This window comes from Phragmites australis, chromosome 8 (genome assembly GCF_958298935.1).
Source record: "Phragmites australis chromosome 8, lpPhrAust1.1, whole genome shotgun sequence".
In the NCBI taxonomy this organism is placed as follows: domain Eukaryota; kingdom Viridiplantae; phylum Streptophyta; class Magnoliopsida; order Poales; family Poaceae; genus Phragmites; species Phragmites australis.
Window position 1 is genome coordinate 4,343,765 of NC_084928.1, and position 24,778 is coordinate 4,368,542.

General features: G+C 41.7%; 2 protein-coding genes across 2 annotated transcripts; both read right to left on the bottom strand.

The window, feature by feature from the left end:
- Positions 1-257: 257 nt before the first annotated feature.
- On the bottom strand, positions 258-1,289 carry LOC133926359 (deSI-like protein At4g17486). Its single transcript, XM_062372265.1, has 2 exons — positions 994-1,289; positions 258-890 (listed from the first exon to the last, which is right to left on the bottom strand). The coding sequence occupies exons 1-2, from the start codon at positions 1,154-1,156 to the stop codon at positions 358-360; spliced, it is 696 nt and encodes a 231-aa protein (XP_062228249.1). The 5' UTR covers positions 1,157-1,289; the 3' UTR covers positions 258-357.
- A 4,556-nt stretch (positions 1,290-5,845) lies between these two features.
- On the bottom strand, positions 5,846-23,387 carry LOC133926358 (callose synthase 5). The gene is made up of 42 exons (XM_062372264.1): positions 23,126-23,387; positions 22,356-22,456; positions 19,988-20,109; positions 19,790-19,886; positions 19,589-19,699; positions 19,356-19,484; positions 19,103-19,195; positions 18,579-18,670; positions 18,365-18,497; positions 18,155-18,292; positions 18,005-18,081; positions 17,834-17,921; positions 17,614-17,742; positions 17,413-17,527; positions 16,444-16,778; positions 15,588-15,640; positions 15,442-15,502; positions 15,284-15,365; positions 15,104-15,153; positions 14,898-14,984; positions 13,970-14,092; positions 13,792-13,886; positions 13,633-13,717; positions 13,378-13,538; positions 12,202-12,325; positions 11,980-12,074; positions 11,756-11,879; positions 11,538-11,689; positions 10,326-10,435; positions 10,101-10,226; positions 9,943-10,011; positions 9,666-9,855; positions 9,286-9,397; positions 9,080-9,199; positions 8,891-9,006; positions 8,718-8,801; positions 8,247-8,359; positions 7,940-8,169; positions 7,055-7,852; positions 6,801-6,851; positions 6,472-6,657; positions 5,846-6,249 (listed from the first exon to the last, which is right to left on the bottom strand). The coding sequence occupies exons 1-42, from the start codon at positions 23,385-23,387 to the stop codon at positions 6,019-6,021; spliced, it is 5,850 nt and encodes a 1,949-aa protein (XP_062228248.1). The 3' UTR covers positions 5,846-6,018.
- Between the last annotated feature and the right edge of the window lie 1,391 nt (positions 23,388-24,778).

Here is a 24,778-nt window from a genome sequence, read left to right on the forward strand (position 1 = left end):
GTTAGTTAAATCCAAAGAAAAAAGAGGAATATATTCCTGTTGGTGTTGGGTCACTCGCCCAAAGGGATGGATCGATGCTAAACAGCAACAGCCACGTCGTTAGTCACAGCCTAGTATTATGCGTGACAGCCAATACTGATGGCGCCAAACACAGACAGTAGCGGGGCCCACTAGAGCCGAGGAGAAGAATTAGTACGAACGGTCGAAATTATAATACAGTAGCCTAATTAAACGCGGTAATTACTAGGCACTAGCAGAGGCTTAAATCAGAACAAAGTAATACTATATGCACAGAGTTGTTTAGTTAAAAAAGATCAGATAAAACTGTAACAAAAATGGAGAGAAAAAATGGCGCAATTACGTGGTGGAGCCCGACGACGTTGACGTCGAGGCGGGTGCCGGCGGCGGTTGGGAGGTTGATTGCGGTCGGGGAGTCAGGTTCTTGCGACCGCCGATGGAGAGGGATCGGAAGAACGTCCTCGCCCGCGGCGGCGCGGAGGCCTCCTGGAGCGCGGAGCGGCTCCTGATGCCGCCGGCGGGGCACTTGCCCTTGCTGCCGACAGCCCTGCCGTTGCCCTGGAGGACGCAGGTGAAGACGACGCCGATCTTGGCGAGGCGGTTGACCCAGCGCGGGATGCGGGCGCGGACGAGGCGGCGGCACGCGGCGTCGCAGAAGTGGTTGCAGTTGCGGGAGACGAGGTTGTAGGCGTCGCCGGGGAAGTCGGCAGCGAGCTCGGCCATGAGCGCGTGTACCTCAGCCCGGGTCAGGTCCGTCGTGCCCACCAGCACGGACTCCCGGAAAGTGTACCCGGGGCAGCGCCGCGGCACCACCTCGAAGATCCCGCTGCTGGCCCCGTCGTGCGCCCCGTACGCATACTCCACCTCGTGAACTGCAGCGTGCACACACAAGCAGGCGCGTTGGCGTGTCAGGACGATGCGGCGGATCGAGGAGGTAAGCGCCGGCCGGCGCGAGAGTTAAACGGGTATACGTGCCTTGGACGCCGGAGTGGTAGACGCCAAGGCCGAGCCAGCGGGCGTAGCCGTTGGCGGGGGTGACGTCGTAGACGTTGAGGAAGACGGGGGACGACGCCTCGGCACCGGCGCCGCGCGGTTGCCTCGGGGGTCGGGCCGTCGTTGAGCCGGCCGAGGTGCCCATTCGCCCGGCGCACCGGCCCCCGCGCGTCGGCGGCTGGCAATCCGCAGGCGGGCGCCGGGCTGGCTGGCTGGCGAGACAAGGGTCGCGTCGCACCCGCGCTAGTGGCCCGTCTTGGTAATTGGGCGCCGCGCCGTACCCGTATTAGCTGCAGGATCAGAACCTTTTACTTCATCTATTTGCAGTGACGGTGATTTCACTCTATATTAGAAAATATCGTATAATTAATTAAAAAATATCATATAACTATATAGAAAACGTTGAACTAATTATAAAACTAAAAAATGTTACATAAATAGCCAGAAAATGTTAAGCTCTAGTTAATCGAGATACAATCTTAAACATGGATCATTCATTAGATGGCTCTTAGAGCGAAGTCGTAACTTCAAAGAGGCGAAATCAGAGGATTATTGGCAATTGGTCATGGGTCTCTTCTCGTTCATTTTGCTGGGATCTGATCCCTGTAGAAATGGCTAAAATCCGTGCTGGGCATCGTCTTTTCTTGATCATTTTGCTGGGATCTGATGATGGCGATGAGTCTCGGATGCACTTACTTAATTGGAAAAGGAAAAGATCATTGGCAATAGGTCATGGACAACCTGAAAGCTGCACACTTGTACTGGTAGTTGGAGGTACTTGCCGGTTTTGGTGCGGTTGCAATTGATGTTTGCTTCCACGGGAATGTCTCGGCCGCGAAGGAAGGATGGGTTCATCACCGCCTTTGATGATTCCATTTCTTTTAGAGCGCACCGCATTTGCTGATTCAGCTTTCGGTGAAGTGACTGATCGGCCGGCTCTGACTACCTAGGGCCTGCTACTGGAGGGGGTAAAATAAGCTGAAGTCCAATCCAACTCAATCCCATCCTTTACCTAATAACAGAAACTTTTTCGAGGATTTACGTGCCTGTATTACCCCTACCTACCATCAAAATTCATGATCTGCCGAAATATGATCCATGCTAGTTCGTCTAAATTTGGAACAAGTCATTAAAAAAAGAATTTTGGAACACGAGCTGGCGCATCAACCTGAATATATACCCGATGATATGCCTGCCTTTTGGAGGTGCTTTCGCATTTGGGATTTGGTCCATGCTAGTCCTCTTGGATGAACATCTTGTGTTTGCTATTTTTGTCCTCCTCAACCCGTATTCTCCTGAATGGGTGTCCGGGAAAGGTCATTGTACATCGCCGAGGCCTTCGATAAGGTGACCCGCTATCGCCGATGCTCTTCATCCTTGTGATGGATGTGCTAAACACTCTTTTCCTCAAAGTTACAGAGGAAGGTTTGTTGTCACCTTTGGCGCGGAGGGGGTTCGTTCATCGCCTCTCCTTGTATGCGGATGACGTCGTTTTGTTTCTGCACCCAAGCGTCCGGGATCTCTCTCTGTCCAAGGCTATTCTAAGTTCCTTTGGAGATGCTTCTGGCTGCATTCAAACATGCTCAAGAGCTCAATCGTTCCCATCGGCTGCAAGGAGTCGGACTTGGAGCTAGTCAGCTCAATACTGCCGTGCCCGGTTGCAAATCTCCCGTGTAAGTACCCGGGCCTACCACTCTCTGTCCGCAAATTACGAAAGATTGACCTCCAGCCACTCATCGACAGATTCGATGACTTGCTGCCTGGCTGGAAGGCTGGGTTATTGACCAATGCTGGTCGCTCTGTCCTGGTGTGAGCGGTGCTCACCGCCATGCTGATATACACGCTTCTCGCTCTGGATATCCCAAAATGGGTGATCAAAGCTATTGACAAGAGGCAGAGAGCATTTCTTTGGAAAGGGCGAAAACAAATTCATGGTGGACACTGTGCTATTGCCTGGCTTCGTGTCTGCCGGCCGATTGACCTTGGAGGGCTTGGTATCCACAATCTTGAGATCATGGGGTGGTCGCTCCGGATGAGATGTCTCTGGTTGCAGAAAACGCAACCAGATCGGCCCTGGTCGATGTTCAGCTTGGCTATACACAACAACGTACAAGCGATGTTTGCGGCATCCATGATATCCGAGGTCGGATAGATGGCTGCTTGGTCGTTCTTTGAAAGATTTGGCGCCGAACTTACTTCCTTTTGTAGCAAAAAGGGCGGTTGCTAAAAGGACTGTGTATGCGGCCTTGCAGAACCAGGCTTGGCTTAGAGACATTGGTGCAGCCCTGAATGTGCCGGCGATCTTGCAATTCCTGCAAGTATGGGATGCTGTTGAGGGCTTTCAGTTGCATGCGGGGACTCCGGATCAGCACTGCTGGACCCTGGTGGCATCCGGCACATTCTTGACGCGTTCGGCCTACCGTCGTTTCTTTACGGGTGCTATTACCTTTGAGCCATACAGAAGGATTTGGGGCTCCGTTGCGAGCCAAATTCTTTGTTTGGCTGGCGACTCTCAATAGATGTTGGACGGCGGATAGGCTCACGCGGCGTGGCTTGCAACACCCACCGAGTTGTCCGCTTTGTGATCAAGTGGATGAAACGGTACAACACCTATTGACTGATTGTGTTTTTGCTAGAGAGATTTGGTTCAAAACGCTCCAACGAGTGCACCTGGGGAATTTGGCGCCAACGCCTGATGACACGACCTTTCAAACTTGGTGGCAACGAGTGCAGAAAGAAGCTCCCAAGGAGGTCCGCAAGGGTTTCAACTCCTTAGTGATTCTGGTGGCATGGTTTATTTGGAAGTTGCGGAATCGATGCGTCTTTGATGAAGCTCGTCCCTCGATCACTGGTCTTCTACCAGATATTCGTGAGGAGGCACGGTTGTGGTGTTTAGGTGGTGCAGCTCAGTTGCGTGCCTTACTAGGTTGAGCTCTAGATCTTGGTCGTTTACTGAGTCTGTGGCGCGCTGAATCACCTATAACTAACCCGGCCGTTGGAACGATATTGTATTTTAACTCGTCTTTCGAGTTTTTTCTTTACTTAATATAATGACACGCAGTTCTCCTGCGTCGTTCGTGAAAAAAAAAATGCCTACCTGCACCTGCGGTAGTCCAAGCATTCGTGCTATGGTTTAGCCATTCATCTTTTTGGTAAGGAACCACACGGAACGGAGGAGGTATTTAGACAACCTTTAGCAGATATTTTTAAAAATTCATCCCCTATAATACTATTACAACATCCCTTAACACTATTATAATATTCTATATTTTTCATCTTTAACAACTACTTTATTTCCTACCTTTTGTTACTCTATTCCTCCTTTCGGGTCCATGTGTCAATCTCTATAAACAATGTTGAGCGAGAGGAGAGGGAGCGGCAAATTTGGAGTACGTAGTTGGTCAGCCACAACACTGTGTCACACGAAATGGAGTCTGTTAGAGTCGGTTTTCAGGCGCTTCCTATCGGCATTTGTACTGTAGCACATGAAAAGGCGCACTGTAGCGCAAGAAACCGATCCTGTTGGAGATTCCCTTAGGTCCTGTTTGTTTTAGCTAGGAATTGTGAAAAATAGCTTTGCAGATTGTAGATCATAAAAAACTAGATTGTAAAAAGATGAGGGTCAAAAGGCTTATAATTGTTTGTCAACTTGAATTCTAGGAGGGTTGGATTGCTCCTTTTATAGATATTAAAAGTCTGTAACACCCTATTTGTTTATCTCCTCCCTATCTCTTTGTCGTGTGGACCCTACATGTCAACTCTTTCTTCTCCCCCCGAATCGACGAAGGACCAAGGCAGTGAGCAACCACAGCATGAGCCCATCGATGGCCATGCGCACAACCAGCGATGTGGACACCCCGAACCCCCCCCCCCCCTGAGTGGGACGACGACTTCTTTAGGGGTGAGTGGCCCAACGTGGACGACGCTCTGCCCCTAGACGACGACAGATGGGGACCTCCCTCCCCTGGATGACAGTGACGATGGCATGTCCAAGGGCAGGGATGGGGTGGCGGGCAACGCCGGGGAGGAGGGTGAAGGTGTGGATGGCGTTGCCGGGGTAATGGACAGTGTGGGCGGGAACACAGAGGGGGCCGCGTGGCGGTGGGATGAGGGTGGAGGACGGCGGTGCAACGGGTGGGGATGACACTGTGGGCGTGGGGTTCGCCATGGGTGGTCGAGCAGGGGGGCGGAGGTGTCAAGGGTGGGATAAAAGGCCAATGATAGTGGTGGGTAAATTACATGAAACTTTGATGGGTATTTTGGTCTTTCGCACTCACATTCCATAGCAATTTGGTGGGAGATGGAGACCTATTTGTTTAAGCTACAATCTAATACTATAAGCTGCTTATTTATTTAAGCTAGAGATTGTAAAAGCCGTAATCAACAATCTCTAGATGAAACCAACATAGTCTTAGCACCTGTGGCATAGAGTGGTATAAAATATAGCCAATACAGTCACAGGGATGATTACTTTCCAACACAAAAAGCAAGCGAATATCGTTGTAAAAAGAAGAGAGATTTAAGTACCCCTATTTTACATTTTACACAATTAACTATATTTCTTCCTCTTTCACTCGGCATCCCTTTTTCTCTTTCTTATCATCAGATTATTCACTTGCCATTACCCATTTATCACTCACAGAATAGCTAGCATAAAAACAAAAGGGGACTGAATTGGCATAGCAAACAAATATTTTCATGTACAGAAATGAATCTACCCGTTGCATTTAAAAGAATGGTGATGTTTTGTAGCACGGAGGTAAATGCCTCCTGGTGAGTGGGCATACATCTATACAAGCACAATTACGCAAATGTAACCTATGTACCAAGACGTAAGAATGTTGTACGGTGAAAGCCGAAAAAACCGCCCTGTGTGTACAACGAAACTTCTGAAACCGTCAGCGGGTCAGCGGCCTTACGATGCCTCCACAACACCCTTGTACAACAATCCTGTAGCTAATTCCTCGCCTAACCTGTGCTTATGGACGTCTCCTGCCTGTACTAACCTCATCTTTGCTTCTTGCCGCCAGCCAAGATACGAGAGATTTGAAGGCCTCGGCTAAAAGCTTGGTTGAATAACAACCTCGTCTGGAACTCCGAGACAAATGGGAACCATGCCAACACCGCTACCGGAACGAAGATGACGATCCCCATTAGGTACTCGTACCCCCTTGACAGAGCCTTAACAGATCCCCACAACCCAAATGCCTTGACCATCGGTTTGCTTGCTTGCGATATCTGTTGCAAAGATCCCAAGCGGATTGGACCCAGTGAATTTTTTTCTCTATCGATGTTAACATTTAACAGCAGAAATTAAGTACTCGCAGAGGTACATTCCAGGTGGGCCAGTAGTTCATAGGCATTTCTATCTGACAAATTTTATGGCTTGATACTAGACCTAGCTGATGACATTGAGGGGCTTGGCAAAAGAAATTAGAAGGGTAGTGTTGATGGACGTACCTGCAGAATGGCCCATCCTGTGGGTGCAAACGCAAGGAAGCTAGCGAATATGTCACCAACTGTAAGATGCAGAGCGATGAAAAGAACTGCCAGAGTTCCAACAAATCCGATGAACAAGGACAATTTAAGAAGTCGGAACAGAAGCTGGTAGTCTGCACTAAATTTCTTTCTTCCCATGGATACCACCTAATTAAAGGAAAGAGCCTGATCAGAACCTTAACAAGGACAGCTACTTTTCGAAAACTTTACAAGGACAGAAACCAGATATATATATATGTAAACCAGCATGTACTAGTAGATTTTAGAAGTAGCAAGCAAATGAAAGTTACCTTTAAGACCAGCACTACAACAACGATAACCAGCCAAGAAAGACCGTAAACCTGAAGCCAAAATCATATTTATTAGTGGGCAGCCACAATCATAGTTTAAACAGTACTTTTAAACAGCAAAATTAATTATGTGAACAATATTCAAGTGATCTATCCACCAGGCTTATGGTAGCATGAGAGCAATTGTTATCTTATGAACTAATCTGGCTCATATAGACTTGAAGAAAGAAACTCAAACGAGATAAAGGACTTACAGAGATGCTTTTGTTGCCAGCAGAGATATTCAGGTGATACATGATACCGTACTGGAATATAAAGAATCGGAGGGACAAGATTATCTCCCAGCAGCGGCCCAATAGACCCGTAGACTGTAAATGTTCTTGCTCCTCTTCCCACCAGGACTCCCAAGCTTTGTTAGCAGGTACCCCAATTCCCCCGCGACTGCTAATCCACTTGGCCCAGTCATCCCAGTCATCCACTACTTTCTGCCATTCAAATCCTGATGGATTGAAGAGGAATGGAGCGAATAGCCAAGTGATTACCAAGAACCACATTGATGATGTCAGAAGTATATAGGCAGTTGAGTCCGTCGCCACATCACCGTACATCTGATAAACTACTAGCAGTAACATCAGCTCAAGTCCTTTCACAAAATGGCTTCTGGAGTACATTCTATAATTCTCAGCAAACCTTACATGGCGAACAACGAAGCCTCTGCCAGTTGCTCTATATTTTGCACCACCATGGAGGATTGTGCGGCCAAAATAATGCGACTTGGTCCCAAGGGAGAAAGTGAAGAACACTGAACAGAGCTGAAGCTGCATGATAATGAAATCCCCCAGGGCACTTCTGAAACCTCTTTCTAGTCCAATCTCCATAAACATAGGCAAGGCCATCAAAAGACCTAGCTGCACAATAGACTGAGATCCCATAGCCGCTTGAAGAGCACGGTTCCCTCTCATCCGTGCTTGCTTCATAATTGCAAACTCAAGTCCACTTAGTGCTAAGTAAAGTCTTCCATACAAGAAAACGTAGACTATTATAACAACCATCTGCACACCATTAAGACAAGCCTGAGAAAACATGCATGATGGAAAATTGTAACAAATATAATGCATCAAGTGTCCTATATACGTTACCATTGAGCTGATATAAAACCCAACAGTGGTAAAATAGCATGAAAGCATCCGGAAGAAGTCAAAGCGATGACCCAGCCGGTAGATATCTCTGCTAAGTACTTGCTCCCCGTTACCACAGGCTACTTTGGCCTCAAAGAGAGAAATTTGATTAAGACCGACATCACGTCCTTTTCCCACTTGAATGTACTCATGATGGGTGACGTTTCCACGTCTTAGCGTTGAGTTGAAACCTGAAAACAATATTCAACTCTATGTCGTCAAGAGCTCAAATGGGTAAACAGCCAGAAATACATGAAGAATCACATACCAGCAAAAATGTCTTCACTTAAATTTATACCACAGGAAGCCTTGCTAATGCCTCCTCTTGTAATGTGAAAAATCCGATCGAACACATCAGGATGTCCATAGTGAAAACGTACCCTGCCAAGAAAATAAAGTATGCCAGATACACAACATTTAGACCATAAGACCTGATGCCTTCTGTTCTTCAGACATTAGTGCCACACTTCAAGTTGTCAAGAAAGTTTCAGGCAATGACACTTGTTGATTTAATATATAACAATAATACCTTATTTATTTCTAATCTCAGATGCATACCATGTTCATTTCAAGGGATGAAAGAAACCACACAGGGCATCTAGTTCTTTTTCTAGGAGAAAGTTTCCACAGATGCTCAGCAGATCAAACATCGTATTGCAAGATATAAAGGCACTCTCAATCATATAATACTAACGGATTTGTTTCATTCCAATAGGACAACAAATTGATTCATACTTACTTCAACGGATTAGCAAGGACCCTCTGTCCTATTGTCACAAAGCTGGTTTCCTGGTTTGACATAAACCATGCAAGTGACGACACACTACAATCCAGCATTGTCAGATATTAGCTACTGATTTGGGAATTATGATGAAGAAAATGCAATAATAACTGCAAAGTTTACAAACATACCTTCCGGTAAATATGTGCTCACGCACTCCAAGAATCGTAGGCTGACGTACACCATGGTTTTCATTGAATTCTTCAAGCAAATTCCGCATTTTCAAAGCTTCCTCCAAATAATTGTCCTGAAGATCATTCATAAGTACAACATAATAATGCAACATATATCTTGACTTATACCATAACCACTCAATTCACCTGGTTCATATCAATGGTTTGGAGCGCTTCACCCCGTGTAAAAATGATTGCATGATTTTGGTTTTCGGGTTTCCCTTCACCTAATTTTGCTGGTCCTGGCAATTTTATACGGTATATTTCCTTCACAGGATACAAAAGTGTAAGCGCTATTGTGGTTTTAGTCCGATCATGATTTTGCTGGTATGCTACTTTGTGGGTATGCGTACCTGATCATGATTGTCAAGAGCTTTTACTAACACTGAATAAAAGACCTTCTGCACCTTGTCACCATCCCTCTCTTCAACTTCATCAATGTATGCCACACGTAGACCGGGATAGCTGTAGTTTCATATTGAATTGAAATTACTTTGCACAGAAGGAAATAATATTTGGAATGGAACACGCAATGTGAAACATTTTTTTCTTACAAGGGAGTGTCATTGCTATTAAATATTAACTACTGAAGTAAATGTCAACCAAGCCACTAAGTCTCCAAAAATTAAACAGAAAACATCTTAATCCTGGGGGTAGATATGTTGTATCTTGTAATCGGCAAAATGTTGTAATTCTTAGCCCTTTTTCAAAATAGATCATTGAAATGACTTACTTAACCATCAAGTTCAAGATATCTGTTGCACGTCGATCACCAGATTGTTTCTGATTGCCGTAGATCTGGCAAGTTGCAACATATGTAAATTTCATGTCTGCTATAGCCTCGAGTTGAGAGGACAAAGATCTTTGGCTTTTCTTCTCCTCCTCTGCTGGATCTGCAACTGCTTTATATCCTTCCAATATCTCTGCAAGGAATACAGGGCACAAATCAGTAATTATTTTTGAAGGTACTAACAAAAGAAATGCTCCACCTGGCATCTGAAGAAGCTTACCAGATTCAGAAGCCATGTCAAGGAATGCTTGAAGCTTCAAAGCTCTCCTATAGTACATCATACCTCTAACTATTCACAGAAAAGAAAACACACATAACTGAGAATTAGCCAAATCATCCTTATTTGATAAGATAAGGCAGATGGTATGATCAAATTACCTGTTCTACAGAGTGTCTGCCCTCTAAGAGAAGCCCAATGACGAAGTTGTAAGACGTTTTCCTCATTTCCCCAAACTTCACTTTCCCTTTTGCAATTAATTCTTTCCATGAAATTGTTCCATTCATCTATAACAAGAATTATGGTAACTTAAAGATGGAGACTCCGTAACTTAATTTGTAGAATTGAAGCACCAAGATTCAAGAGAAATTAAACAGAAATGGAACCTGGAAAGATCTTTTGTAGGTAGAATATAATTGATACACCATCTTCATTCTCCAGATCAAGATCACTTTTCGAGTATACAGTTTCCTCACTGTAATATGGAGTCATAACACTGCCAGGTACAAATAGTGACATACAATTATGTAGAGTTCAATCTTTTTTCACAGAAATTCTTATGACCACAGACTATACTTAAACATAGCAGGATGATCACATATTTGTCATGGCGATTTTGGATTTTTTTTTCCTGGTTGTAACACTCTAGTATGACTCTGATATGCATCCAAAAGTTTTCATGGGTGGTAGAGAAAAATTTTCATGTACAAGCCTGCCTCCAAAAGGTCATCCATTTTAGTTTATAATTTCTATTCCTAGAACAGAAAGGTTAATAATTTTTGTTCACATCAAGAAACGAATTAGGATGAATACAATGCATGTTCTATTTTTTTAGAGTAATATAATGAATGTTCTAAAAGAGAACCTCATCAAAACAGAGGACGAACTTCTTTTTCTAGTAAAGGTCACAGAGCAGCCATCAGGTCTGGACTCAGGAGTGTGTGAATGGAGCCAGGACAAAAATGGCAACTGAGTCATGCGAAGCTTACAAGAGTCCAAGACAGTTTCAAAAGCAAACCAACACCATTATGGCATAAAGACTTATATTTTCTGTTATCCATAATAATACATGGATCTTTTTTACAAATTAAGGTGAGGATCACCGCTGCTCAAACTCAATTTATGATAAACATAAAATTTTAAACATCTGATCACCAATGCATAAACCAAATCAAACATCAACGGCAACTTTGTGTGTGGCCCTAATATTGCATTTTTCCCTTTTCTGGTGAGCACACGTTAGGGATTAATATTCACGATAAATTTGTGAACAACTGCACGTTCATGATTGCCATTGTAGGAAACACTAATCAAAGGTGGGAACAGACCAGGATTCAGGTGCAACTTTATTTGATGGACAGAGGTAAAATATTAAATATTACAGTGCAAGGAAAACCAATTAGTTACTGTCAAATTCTCCCCATAAGTTGAATCAACATAGTTTAGATGCATTAGAATTTTCAGTACCTTTATTTTCTACAAATGCCACATAGGATTTTCATGCAATGTGAGTAACAGAGAAAAGTAACACTGCAGTACATTTTAGAAAAGTACTGCAGTTTTGCAATATCGTTAACAAGTTGATATACGAGAATAACCTGAATGAGAGCATTTTGCGTACTCTAGGTGCACGTGGCATGTCCATGAATAGAGAATTAGTGAAAAATGCTATTCTTCGACGAGCTTCAAGATTTGTAGGAACATCCATAGCTGATTCTTTCACGGTCAAAAGAAGGTGCAAGCGCTTAATCTGCAGACAAGTGAAGTTAGCACACACTCTTGGTAATAAAGATGATTAAGAATTTGCTGATATGACCTGTTCGTCCCACTGTGCTGAAATTGGAGGAGGGAACACAATTGCGGGCTTCGTACCAGAACCCGCAAAAAGTTGTCTTCTTGGAACTGAATCCTTGTTCCCATGACCAAACTCAGCCAGCTCTCTGAAAATGTTAAAAGTAATAATAATTATTTGCCAATTGCCATGATGTAAAAAGACGTGTATATAATTATGATGACCTGATGAGTGCAAAAAAGGATCACCTGATCTCATTGACCATCATATCTCTTGTTATCACTTCGAGCATGTCTTGAAGTAACAATACCACATTATCGAACTTTGAGGCATCTCTTTCCTTCTGTAGGTGACCAACTTAATGTTAGCAATAATTTCAATACATAAATGGATTATCTGTTTTAACAAGTTGAAGCATTACATTTTTCAAATAGGACAATACTTGAGTAAAGGTAGTAGCATTGCATTACCAAGGTAGATACAAGCTCCACAAATTTCTTGCAAAGAACTGGCAGTGCACTCATTCTAAAATTGGCAAGGAATGTATTCTTCGCAATGTTAGCTTCAATTTCTTTGATTATAATGCCAATAATCCTGTTGAAGTAAATGAACAAACATGTCAAAAGAAGATCAAAATAATAGCCTGAACATGAATTTTAAAGATAAATATTCAATGGCAATGTAGTTCAAGAAGTCAACCAGCATGAAGGAAAGAGATGTATACTATTAAACTATAGTTACATTTTTGCTAACTAAAAGCAGTCATAGTTTCCCTCCCCATGTATACTTAGAACTTGGCAGTTCTCCCCAGTTAATTTTGGCTAGCTAGTTCCTGAAATTTGAAATATTGAATATGTGCAGCCATATGCAGCTGGCCGATTCTATATTCTTAGTATTAGATTTGTAGCCTTGGCTAGCACTCGCACATTCTTTATCATATAGGGTCATCTGGTAATATAAAGCTGATATCCTGATATTGATTTTGGTTTCATCAGTAATAATGAAAACAATGATGTCCAATATACTGATATATGACTGTCGGCTTCTAGGGGACCTCTATCAAAATAGTGTTCAAGGAGTTGGCGCCATATGTTGTTGGCATATTTGCCTTCAAAGGAACACACATTTTTAATAAAGTACCTCCAAATAAGCACCTTTGGAATAGAGTGCTTATGACAGACATGGGTTTGCCGATGGAAAGGGTTTTTAAGAAGTTTTTACCACATTTACTTAGCTGGCTTCAGAGTAATTAGTTGGATATAAATCTGTATCTTATGTCTTGAGCTCTTCTCTTATTGTTCATGTAAACCTTAGTATATGTGTCAGTCCTGTGGACCTGTTTCCACGAACACAGTCATGTGCACCTTTGCACAGTTAACCTATTATAATTACTAATATATTTTTATTAGGGCCCTCACCTACCTACTGTTCTCCTGAAAAAACTGGTTTCATTATGCTATATGTAAATGAGTGAAGGAGTGGTAAATTGAATATCATACAAACAAAAGGCTAATAAATAGTTGTAGTGACAATGTTGAACAAAAAGGTTATAAGCACCCCAATTGAATTAGGTTACAAAACAGCATTAATTCCTTTTCTCATGTAGAGATTTAAATAGTAAGAAATTGTGAAATATTGGAATATACCTTTTTTCATTTTCTCCAGTGACCAATAAATTAAGAACAAGTTTGAATGACTCATAACATTCCAGTACAGCGCATTTCATATACTCGTCCGCACATATACGCTTCCAAAGATCCGAATCTCTAGGTCGAAATTGTGCTGCCATGTCTAAAGCTATAGGTATCTGCAGAATTTTCCACAAGATAAATTGCAATCATAAAGTTATCACAAACATATAATAAGGTAGAAGAGAAAATTTTGAATCTGTTCTGTCAAACCTTGCTAGCTAGTAAGAACAGTGGCCACTGCATCAATTTGAGGCTGGGGTCTGATGAATAAGGAACCACTAACAAGTCCATCTCCCTGTGTAACACAAAGTTCATCAAATGCGCTGCAATGATAATATATTCTTGCTAAACATGAGCTAGGTGCCTCACTTATCACTTATAAGATCTTCTTCGCGGAAACTGCATATTACTTCATTCCACAATTGAGCAAACTTGGCAGCTTCAGTTCTCTTGTTGGGAGAAACCTGTATGTTCAATTATTTATATTAAGAATTTACATTGGTTTATAAGTGAAATCACGCAAATCGTTGTCACTGCCAGTTGGTACCTCAGCAAAGCGCTTTGAGAGTGAAAAGCGCCTGTTTCGGCTTTTATCCGATGGCACCAAAAAGGTGTTGAACGCTCCAGGCAAAGAATGGAACCGTGATCTCAGCATTCCCAATGTTCGTATCTGATGCAGATAAATGTCACAACTCGATCAGAAACTAGATCAGAACCCTCAACTGTTACATAAAATGCTATGGACATGGCTAAATATTACAGAAGGCCAATAACAACTTTTTAAGATAACGTTAATACAAATATGGCAACAGTTAAAGGAGCAAATCAGACTGTACATCCAACAAGCCATCAATAATAAGTCCCCGTGTTAAATTTCATTTATATAGTATGATTAAAAAATATGACAAACAAATAGGGGAAAAACACTTAATTGAGCATAACAGAAACAAGAGTACAGTCTGCCGGCCATCAGATCCTTACCAACACGAATATTCCAATTGCCATGTGAAGTGGAATAACTGCGTGTCATTGTATTAAGTAGATGAAAATGGTCCAATACAATCCGCAAACAGAAAAAAGAAAAGAATGCACACACATCCACCAAAATATGACATTTGCCTTGTGAAGTAATAAACAAACACTTCCACATTTATGTACTCCTAGTTACTCTTCTAATAAAATTCTATAAATTCTAAGGTTGCAGAAGCAATTTTCACTAATTAGGATATTTTGGTAAGAATTTTTCGTACGGAAAATATTTTGCATACAACTCTATATATTATATATGTAAAGTTAAAGCTTATCGGTTTATGCAATTACTTGTGATCTTTAATCTATTCAATTAAGTCCTTAATACAGAAGCATGCCTGCTACAAACCAATCATTTGGCGATTGTGTTCGCAACACATTCCAGTGTTCATTTTGCTCTAAAGCAAAATACAAGTAGCATAGAAAAGGTTTAGATCGATTATTACCTCCCCAAGTCGACCAAGTGCTCCAGTCATACCACCAAATATTGTAGAGAAGATGGCGTACCATATCTGTGTATCCATTAAATAGACCTGCAAGAGTTAAAGGCAGTGCAAATGAATATTAGAGTCATAGTTCATGTTTCAAATAAAAGGAGAAGAATAAGATGATATTACTAGTCAGATAATATACAAGTTGGATAAGGACATACCAGGAGAACAGGAGCCCAGAGAGATAAGATAGCACCAATATTATATGATGCTGCAAAGGCAATACCTATCGTTAATTAAAGAAAAAGTTTTCCCTCAATGAAGGACACCCCCCCCCCCCAAAAAAAAATAAAAACGAAAAAAGGGGGGAAACGGAAGAAAGAAAGAAAAGCATTAATTACCATTTGGGAAGAATTCATGCCACTCATAACGAATATTATGAACACCCATTATGTCCTTTGTTGGCTTTATCAGTGGTTTAATCTGCAAATCAAGACAGACAAGATTCAGATCCAGCACGTAAAAGAATCATTGTAAGACATCTAATTGTAAAACTTACTTGTACAAAGTAGCTGAATGAAAATTTGCAGCATATCAGCAAAATCCAAAAAGATGTATACCTGTGAGTTGAATAGAAGAGGATAAGTCTCTCAGCAGAAAAGAACACTAACAATAAACAAATAATCAAATAGCACATAAACTTACTTAAAAAGTGAAACTTGGCTTTCGTGCATCCCACGGCCAACATAAATTCGTTTCTGCAATTATTTGTGCAATTAGGATGGTATAGCAAGTATATGAAACAAGAAATAAGGAAAAGAAATGTGCACGCCATTATTATAATGTAGCAAAACCGTGTGCAGGAGACAAAGAAAAAGAAATAAATACTCTCAAAAACATTGCTTGAGTGCATGCTATGGAAGTAGGTATACCAAATATCTTGATCATCTTGACCCAGGAAATATTTATGCAATTGTCTATAAATACTTTTGGAATGACATCTTTATTTAATTTAGTAATACATAGAACATTATCTCCTTGATTATCTCTAACAAGTGCAATAGACAATGTTTGCCTGAACAAATATTGTTAGAGAATAGAACAACCACAATTGGAGTAAGCTTTGAAGACTATGCAATTAGAAAAACTGTACTTTTCATAAGGATGCCAAAAGATGGAATAATATCTGCCTTGTCATCAGAAGTCCTTTAATGATTTTTTACTGGACCATTTTATGAGCTCATCCTTGCTCCATTATGCTAGGATATCATGACAGATGACAAGTGATCGGCATTTAAAGTAGACTGGTAAACTAACATTCCAAATTAATAATGACTCATGACATTCCTGTAAAGTTGAGGACAGTAATTGTCATTCAAATATAAAACTTCGCATTCATCAACTTGATCAAAGAAATTGTATGACCTTCAACGAAATTATTTTTGACGGAATGTTCAGCCAAATTATTGTTCCAGGGAATGTTTCTGTTAAACATATGTTATTTTAAGTAATTTTCTTAAAAATATACAAGAAAAAAAAGAAACTGGATTGAATTGAATACCTGAGACCACCACAGGAGCAGTCTAACAATGTGCCAATCTGAGTTTTCTATCCATCTTCGGAACATTGGAAACAGGAAGAGCGCTGCACTAAGAATATTAGGTATCAGGTACACTGCCACAGCCAGGATATATAGCGGTGGCACTCCTTTGACATAACCGAACCATTTTTTCAGGTCTTTCAGTGGTAAATCGACTTTAGCTGCTGTGCTAATGTAGAAAAATGGAAGAATCACAGCCCACGTGGCACTAACTGTGATCTTCAGAATGTTTCTTACAACATCAATGAACTTGCATCTATGACGACCAGGAAAGTTCAGAACAAATTCTAATACGCCTGCAAGCAAATAAAGAAAAAGATCGGTTATATTTTGGACTAGGAACTCGATATTGTGTCAGAACTGTCTAAAGACCTCAAAAGTTCCAAACTCAAAAGCATGTCCAGAACATGACTACTCCATATAGTTCTCAATACAGATGAGAAGAACTGATAGTTGCAACATAGCATAGAGAAGGCATAACTTTTGGGGGTCAGTAGAAGGTGTCAGCAAGAAGGTTATGAACAAGCGAATTGGCCTACTGAAACATGAAAGTGGCAAGGCTAACAAATCTCAACAGATGTTCTACTGCTGCATTTTGGTGATAATTAGGTACTGTTGTACCGGTAATGAGTTCACATTTCACATTCATTAATTGTTTGACATCTATTAACAGAGAAGTTCACCTACCACAAAAGAAAAGTTTAGTGCATGCATTCAGCCTAAAAATCCACCTGTATCAATCACTTCACAGTGGGTTAAGATACAAATACGTAATAAAAGAACAAATAGTGCAATGGCTTTCAGTGCCACTAGCAAGATGTAGTGCAGAAAAAAAAACTATGTAAACATCTTATCATCTTCCATATTGAAATGTTCAGTTTTCAGAAGAATATCAGTTATCAAAAGTAAGTATCTTGAAGGGGAACATACTTTGGAGGAACTGTAGAAATGCTGCTGTAACGAATATACTTGAGAGAGAATATAAAAGGTCTTTCCGAATAATTTGAGTCACTGAATAATCACTCCAAGCAAAAATCAGCATTGCCTGTTCAATTTAGTCATTAGAAGATTAGCAAGTATCAAGCCATAGTCAAGATTAAAAAACAATAATATACAATTTCAACATAGTACCTGTAGAGCCAAAATGTAGAAGGTCCACATTCGGTCAAAACTTCGGAAGATGTGCCAAAATGTTCTAGTCTCAACAAAATTTGTCTTCCCTGTGCTTTTAGTTGAACCCTTTCGTGGCGAGTTTCCAGCCTATAAATCATGTTTTGTCAAAAAAGTTATTCCCAGTTAATTTTTTTCTACAAGAGATATTGGCAGACCGCAGATGGGTATCAAATTGTACCATTGTCACAGGCCTTGAATCATGCACAGATTTGAAAAAATCACCATCATCCCGCATAGGCCACCCCAGTGAGAAACAATCAGATGTCCTGAGTGAAACAGAGTAGGATTTGTTACAGATAATGCGACAAAGATATAAATATGTACCCAGAAAAGAAAGCTGTGGACATACCAGAAGTACTCATTTAGGTCATCATAGTTAGACCATGCAGAGTGTGGTGTCTTTCCATGTTTTGATTTGTCTGCCTCCTGCAAATAACCACAAGTGTCTATATTTGAGGAAACTAATTTCCATTTATATAATGATGCTTTATAAAAGTACCTTCCCAATGACACGGTAAATAGGTGTAACCACTTTCTTCAAGAATGCCTCCTCATCCCCACCATAAGATGGCCTGATATTTTCCCCAGTCACAATACTAACATTTCCAGCAAGAAGACCATGCAGCTCATACGCCATCTGTCACAGGATAGATATATTGTTGCAACGAGCTCTGCTACTAGATGTGATAATAAAGAAAGTACATCGTACATTATGAAAGATGTAGCAAAGGCACTCTGGCATAAATCTGATGTTTGCTGCTTCACCCCATATAAGAAGATAAAGACCTAGATATAAAGTTTTGCGTTGCTGAATTTCCTGTGGTTGTGCACCTTGAGGAAATCTGCAGTTGGAAGATCATCAGCACAATTTGCATCAAGAGAATTAGATTTTGCTCCGAAAATAAGGGTAAGGGATATTATACCTTAAACTATGCTTCCGTGACAAAAATTTGCACCACTTCCTGTAATTGCTGAATAGCTTAGTCATCACCACATCGACAGCTCGGTCATCAAGCTATTTCAGAGAGAAAGAAAAAACTCCAGTGAGCTAAGAGGTACTGATGAAGTGAAGAATAAAAAAATGCATAAAATAAAGGGTTTGATTAGTATTCTTGAGCAATGCACTTGAGGTACATGCATGCACCTTCTTCTAAAATTCAGATTATCCAACGCCAAAAGTATGATTTCTTAACAAGCTCAACTAATCAAAGTGCCTCGAAAGAAATATCAATAAATTTCAAACTGCATGTGTATGGCATGCCAAAAGTTTTGTTCAAAGGCTACCATACCACAACACATTTCTTATAGAAGCACCTAGCCACCTATTGTTTCCTTTAGGAAACTTAAAGAGTCCGACAATGAAAGCAGACTAACATACAAATCTCAACTTATCACTTCGTTATGGTCAAGCCATCAAAATGAAATGAAATGTGAGAAAAGAGCAAACCTTGCTAAGTGGATCGGGCTTCGGCTCAAGTCTTATGTGCACATTAGCAAGGAGCAGAATCAAATGCTCTCTTTGATTCCGCACGCTATCCCGCTGCACATAATTAAAATAAACTGAAGTTGGAAACAAATGTAACCAAGCTAAACTAGTTATTGAATGACCAAAATGAACCCATTTGATTTCCTAATAAAGCAGGACCGAAGTTCTGGTCTTTGGTAGAAAGAATGACCAAAATGAAATTGAACCAGCAGACCTGAAAGCCAAACATAGCTCTCAACCAATCCAGCAAATCAAGTTCACCTCCCTTCTGCCTCTGCGGCTCAAATGTTGCTGGCCAGGTCAAGCCCCGCGTGTTCCGCAGCGCTGCGACTGCTGCTTTGATCTGTTAAGATTACAATTTGAACGTGTCAGCTTCTTTCATTACACCAGTACAGTACCATTGTTCTTTTTGAGAAAACACATTCCATTGTTCTGAATCGCAGATACCTCCTCCAGCTGCATGATAGACTGGGATGCACTGGCGGCATCGAGAGGGAGGATGTTGAACGGCGCGTAGATGTCTTTCTTTTCTTGCACATCCTTGTGCAACCGAATAATCTGTGCCACGGAATATTAGAGAAACTAATCGCATCCGAGATCCCCAGATTTCAGATGAGATAATTAGAGTAGTAGACAGTGAGCACGAACCTCCGGGTTGACTTCTTCAACCTTCTCATTCTTGTTGACGGCACAGAGCACCTCGAAGAGGACTCCGGCGGTCTGGTATGCCTTCCCAAGTTGGGCCCTGCAAGCGACATTGGCACGGGGCAGGGTGTGTCATGGCGAGGATTAGATTTATATTTATAGCGGTGATTGGAGAGCACTGGTTAGGAGGAATCCTATTACCGGTCGGCTTGTTCCCCTTTGTCGAGTGCACGGACGTAGTTCTCGTAGTATTGCTGATAGTAGCTCTCAATTTCGCGGGCGTCGCTCTTCTTCACGCGCTTCGCGAGACTAGGGCTGTTATCCTGTGGTGTTGCATAAGAGCGAGAAAATTCTCGAGTGAGATCTTTGCGTTCAAAAGATAGTTATGCAAAATCCAATAAAACCGAATTCCCCTATCTCCCTGCTTTTAGACTCTATTTTGCTCTGGCTTTCTATTAGGTTAGACTCGATCTTTTTTTCTGGAAAAGAAAAGACTCAATCTTATTTTATGTCCATCTTTCTCCGTTGAATATAAAGGAATGTCTGTTTCCCCTTCTTTGTTCAAATTTGTAAAATTGAATCATTTCGAAAAGAGGTTAAGAAAATATGGCTAACTCAATTTTTTCCCTCTACCAAACTAAAAATTTTATACAAGTTACATGCTAGCGCACGAAACTGATTAATCCAAATGAATCATGAAGAGGATATTATAACCTCGAATTGGTTTAGGATTGTCCATATTAATTTTAAAAAATACCATTCCACTTATAAAGCACACGCAGATTGCCCGTGAATTAAGGACCAAATAGTCGGAACATGTCTATCCTGAATAAAAGGATGTACACAACATATTTCCCTTTGTCAATAAACAATTGGAACTCAGTAGATTGAACATATACAACAGCAAGGAAGAAGGACGCAGCATATCATTCTATTACAGTATTACTGGAACAACATAGCCACATAGGAGTTGATAAATTCAGCATGCATGATTGTTTAATGACTTTTTTTTCTCTCTAACGCAATTAATGACATCTCCAATTTGGCAACTGGCAAGTACCATTGCTCAAAAAAATTGGCAAGTACCAATTTGACCACCTCAGCTAATTGTCATCTTACTCATCTTATCAAACAACCAAAAATTTATTGAACTCGAAATCCAATGAACTAGGCATGAATATTCATGAAACATCATCGAATACTGCAAAGTACAAACTAAACATAGTAGACACCATCACGACTCAAGTTCATACGTATTTATTGTCTATGAGCATTTTACAACAATAGATCAATCCTACATTGAGATATAAACAGCTACTGGTACTCTGAGGCTTGTTTCCAACATAATGTAACTTGAATTCTGAGGCTTAGAGAAAAATACAAATTAACGATATATTTAACCACCAAGTAATATTTTAGAAGGATTATCCATCAAGTAATGAAATCTATTAGTATATACATTGGTTTCACAGTGGGGTACATATTACAAACTATGCAAACCAAATAAAGGCACGAGCAAATCAAAAATAGCAATCACTACTGCAGAATAAGCTATAAGTAGCGCCCTATCAGTGTCAGTTGTGCAAAAATCACGACTGAAGATGTATCAATACCGGTTCTTAATCTCCCACGTGCAAAAAATGAGTGAGTTGCTAAGAATCGATACTGAAAAGGACTATCAGTGGCGGTTGGTGGCTGGAACAAACACTGATAGTCCTTTTCTATGTTCGTTCGAGCCACCCACCGACACTGAAAATGGCTTCGGACCCAAAAATTTGATACACACCCGTTTTGGCTCGTTTCACTTACATCCGGCTCCATCATCCACTCGTTCTCTCTCTCATCTCTTCGTTCATCCACTTGTTCGACCACAACCACTCCTCATCCAAAGCCTCTCTTCCTCTCTCTCTTCCCGTCCTGCCTCCTCATCCGCCCGGTCCTCCTCATCCACAGTCCGCGCCGCCCCTCATGTTCCTCCTCATCTGTCTGATCCTCCTCATCCGTAGGTAGGCAGGGAGTACCGGAGGGGAGCACTAGACGGAGGAGGAGCGTCGGAGGGGGGCGACGGACGGAGGAGCTGCTCTGGTGCCCGGTGCCCGACGTGGAGCTGCTCTTTGTGTGATGTCGATTTTGCTAGGCTGATGTAGATTTTGCTAGGCTGCTCTTTGTGTGACGTTTGATGTGGAGGAGTTGAATAGATTCTTTTGCGTGATGTTGAATCGATTCTTTTATGTGATGTCGAGCACGGGAATCGGCGGCTAGAGCGACATCCAAGCCAGAAGTTGGCTCCCGCCATCGTCAATTCTCCTTTTTGTATTCTTTGAAAATAACAATAGTGTCGGGTGAACAATTAACACTGATAGTCTCTAACTATAAGTGCCGAGTAAAAAGTACTATCGGTTTTTCAACCGACGCTGATATGTTATTCTATAGTAGTGAAGCAAACTGTGTTCGAGTAAAAGAAACAGCAAGCAACTAGCAACGAATTGAAATGACTAGAACTGACGAAGGAAACACCATGTACGCTAGAGCATGCAAGAAATATGGAGCGAGGGAGATTGCGTCTCACCTTCTCAAGCCGTTGTAGCAGAGCCGTCTTGAACTGACGCACCCCACGGCCGATGGAGTTTTGGTCCAGCCGATGTGCCTTCTCGAAGGCATAGAACCGACCTATGTTAGCAACCAAAAAATCAAAATCAAAATGAAGCCACCAAAGGCTAGAAACGTTCATTTACTTCGGAGGAAGTGATAGAAAACCTATTATTCAAGTCCCAATTCCAGCTACGTGATACTACTCTAGCCAAACCCATCAAGCGTAACTACCCGATTGCAACATCATTTAAACAGAACGAGGAAAGTATCGGAAATACCATAATCTAGTACATCTAATCTGCACTCAAGTCTCAAACACAAAAGTGCTCCGAAATGAACAATTAATGAGTATGGGTGATCGCAGGAAACAAAATCTAATGCTCATGCGTACGAACATAATCCAAAATTAGATCCCCGAAGCAGGAAAAAGCGGCAAACCCAGAAATATTCGCAGGGAAATCACACTACCTTTTATCCTGAACAAACTCGTAAGAATCAAAGCAAAATATCGCAGAAAACCACGAATCGAAGCGTTCATGTGCCCAAAAAGTCTCAGAACAAACTTTTTGAAACGTGCGGACACAAAAGTTTTCCGAGCACACACAGCTTGCGCGGCATTGATCCGACGCCAAAAAAAAATCCATCAGGAGCGCTCGCTTTGTCACAAAATCCAAACCCAAACGCATCAAAGGCTCAAAGCTGCACGCGAAATGCACCATAAGTCCCCGCGAAGATGGATGCACATACAGAGGTAGGCGACGCGGGGGCGCTCGGCCTCGATTTCGGCGGCGACGCGCAGGATGGGCGCGATGCTGGTGAGCGTGGACGGGACGACCTCGTTGTCGAACACCTCCATGGAGAAGGTCGCCATGCCCGCGCCCCTCGACCCGCGCCGGTTCAGCCCCGACACGAGCGCGGACGTCGGCGTCACCGGCTCGTTCGCCACGGCATGCGCCGCGGCCGAAGACGACGGCGGCGGCTCGTCCCCGCCACCGCGCGGCGCCGTCATTTCCGCCTCCACTCCACCACCACCACCACGCGATCTCCTAGGTGATCCTCCTCCTGCATTGGGGTTAGGGTTAGAGCTTAGGATTTGGGAAATTTGGGCGGAGAGAGAGAGAGAGAGCGCACGAACCTAAAAGCGAGAGACCGCGACCGCGAGCGCTTCGCTTCCTTCCGCCACCGCCTCGCCTCGCGGCTCGGTGGAACAAACGGGGGAGGTGAGAGGGGAGGCAAGTGAAGAAACAGAGGGGCTGGCCTTGCGTGCGCGTGGTTATTTATAGGTCGATCCAACGGCCTAGATCGTCTGCTTTCGGGAAAGGGGGACATGGAGGAGATCAGAGGCGTAGGCGTGGTGGAAACGCCGAGCTCCTCTACTTCGTGAAGGGGGTTTCTCTGTCTGGACGGTGGACCGAGCGTCGTGGCTGGCCGTTGGAACACATTGCTGCCTTTTCTCACCCTGGAAATCACTTACACGCTATAAAATCTTCTACTGATAGCATTGCTCCCACAAAGTTAGTTGTGAAGGGGCTACGTTTTTATGTACAGAAAGAATTACCTCGACCACACTTTGGTTTCTGCAGCTCGTCGGGCCCAGTGTCAGTAAGATGTGAGAATAGCGTGTGAGTTTCTGGGATGCGGTTAGAAAATGGGAAAAATGCAAAACCTCAAAAGTCATTTGGATTTTAATTTTTTTAAAATTGTTTTGTTGCAAAAAATCTCTTTAAAGTTTGACTTTGTTGAACTCTAAAAATTAAAAAAATTAAAAAAACATAAAAAAATTCTAAAAAAACTAGAGATAATTCTAAAACCTTATGTGAAATTTGTTTTCAAAAATAATATCCTTTGCATCATATTTTATGGAGAGGAAGTTTGGGAAAAAAGAACCATGTGCAGCTCATTTAACTCATGTTATTTTAACTTTGTCATGTCTACCATTATTTTTCCTACATAAATAATTATTTAAGTAAACTAATAAAAGTGGTTTCACTAATTTTGGGGTGTTATGGATTAGTTATGAATTAATCTATCTGCAACACATTTACTCAATCCTGCACGTTACAATAACTATTTCAAGATTTCATGTATTTTTACAAGATAGAGGATCATGTAACAAGACTAAAAAAATTTGTTTCATGATTTTTGGATTAGTAAATAATTAACTATGCATTTAACTCGAATTAATAAATGAGTTGTACGTTTTTCTTTTTTCTTTTCAAACTTACTCTCTATGAAATATGATGCAAAGGATATTATTTTGAAAAAAATTTCACAAAAGGTCTTAGAATTGTCTCTAGTTTTTTTAGATTTTTTGTGATTTTTTAAATTTTTTTGAATTTTTGAGAGTGTTTTTGCAATAAAATCAAATCTTTAGGAGTTTTTTTGCAACAAAATAATTTT

Coding starts and splice junctions, on each gene's coding strand:
- LOC133926359 (XM_062372265.1), bottom strand. CDS start 1,156: ATGGGCACCTCGGCCGGCTCAACGACGGCCCGACCCCCGAGGCAACCG. Junction 891..993: donor CTACCACTCCGGCGTCCAAG/GCACGTATACCC, acceptor TGCACGCTGCAG/TTCACGAGGTGGAGTATGCG.
- LOC133926358 (XM_062372264.1), bottom strand. CDS start 23,387: ATGACGGCGCCGCGCGGTGGCGGGGACGAGCCGCCGCCGTCGTCTTCG. Junction 19,485..19,588: donor CTATCATGCAGCTGGAGGAG/GTATCTGCGATT, acceptor TAATCTTAACAG/ATCAAAGCAGCAGTCGCAGC. Junction 13,718..13,791: donor GAAGATCTTATAAGTGATAA/GTGAGGCACCTA, acceptor TGTGTTACACAG/GGAGATGGACTTGTTAGTGG.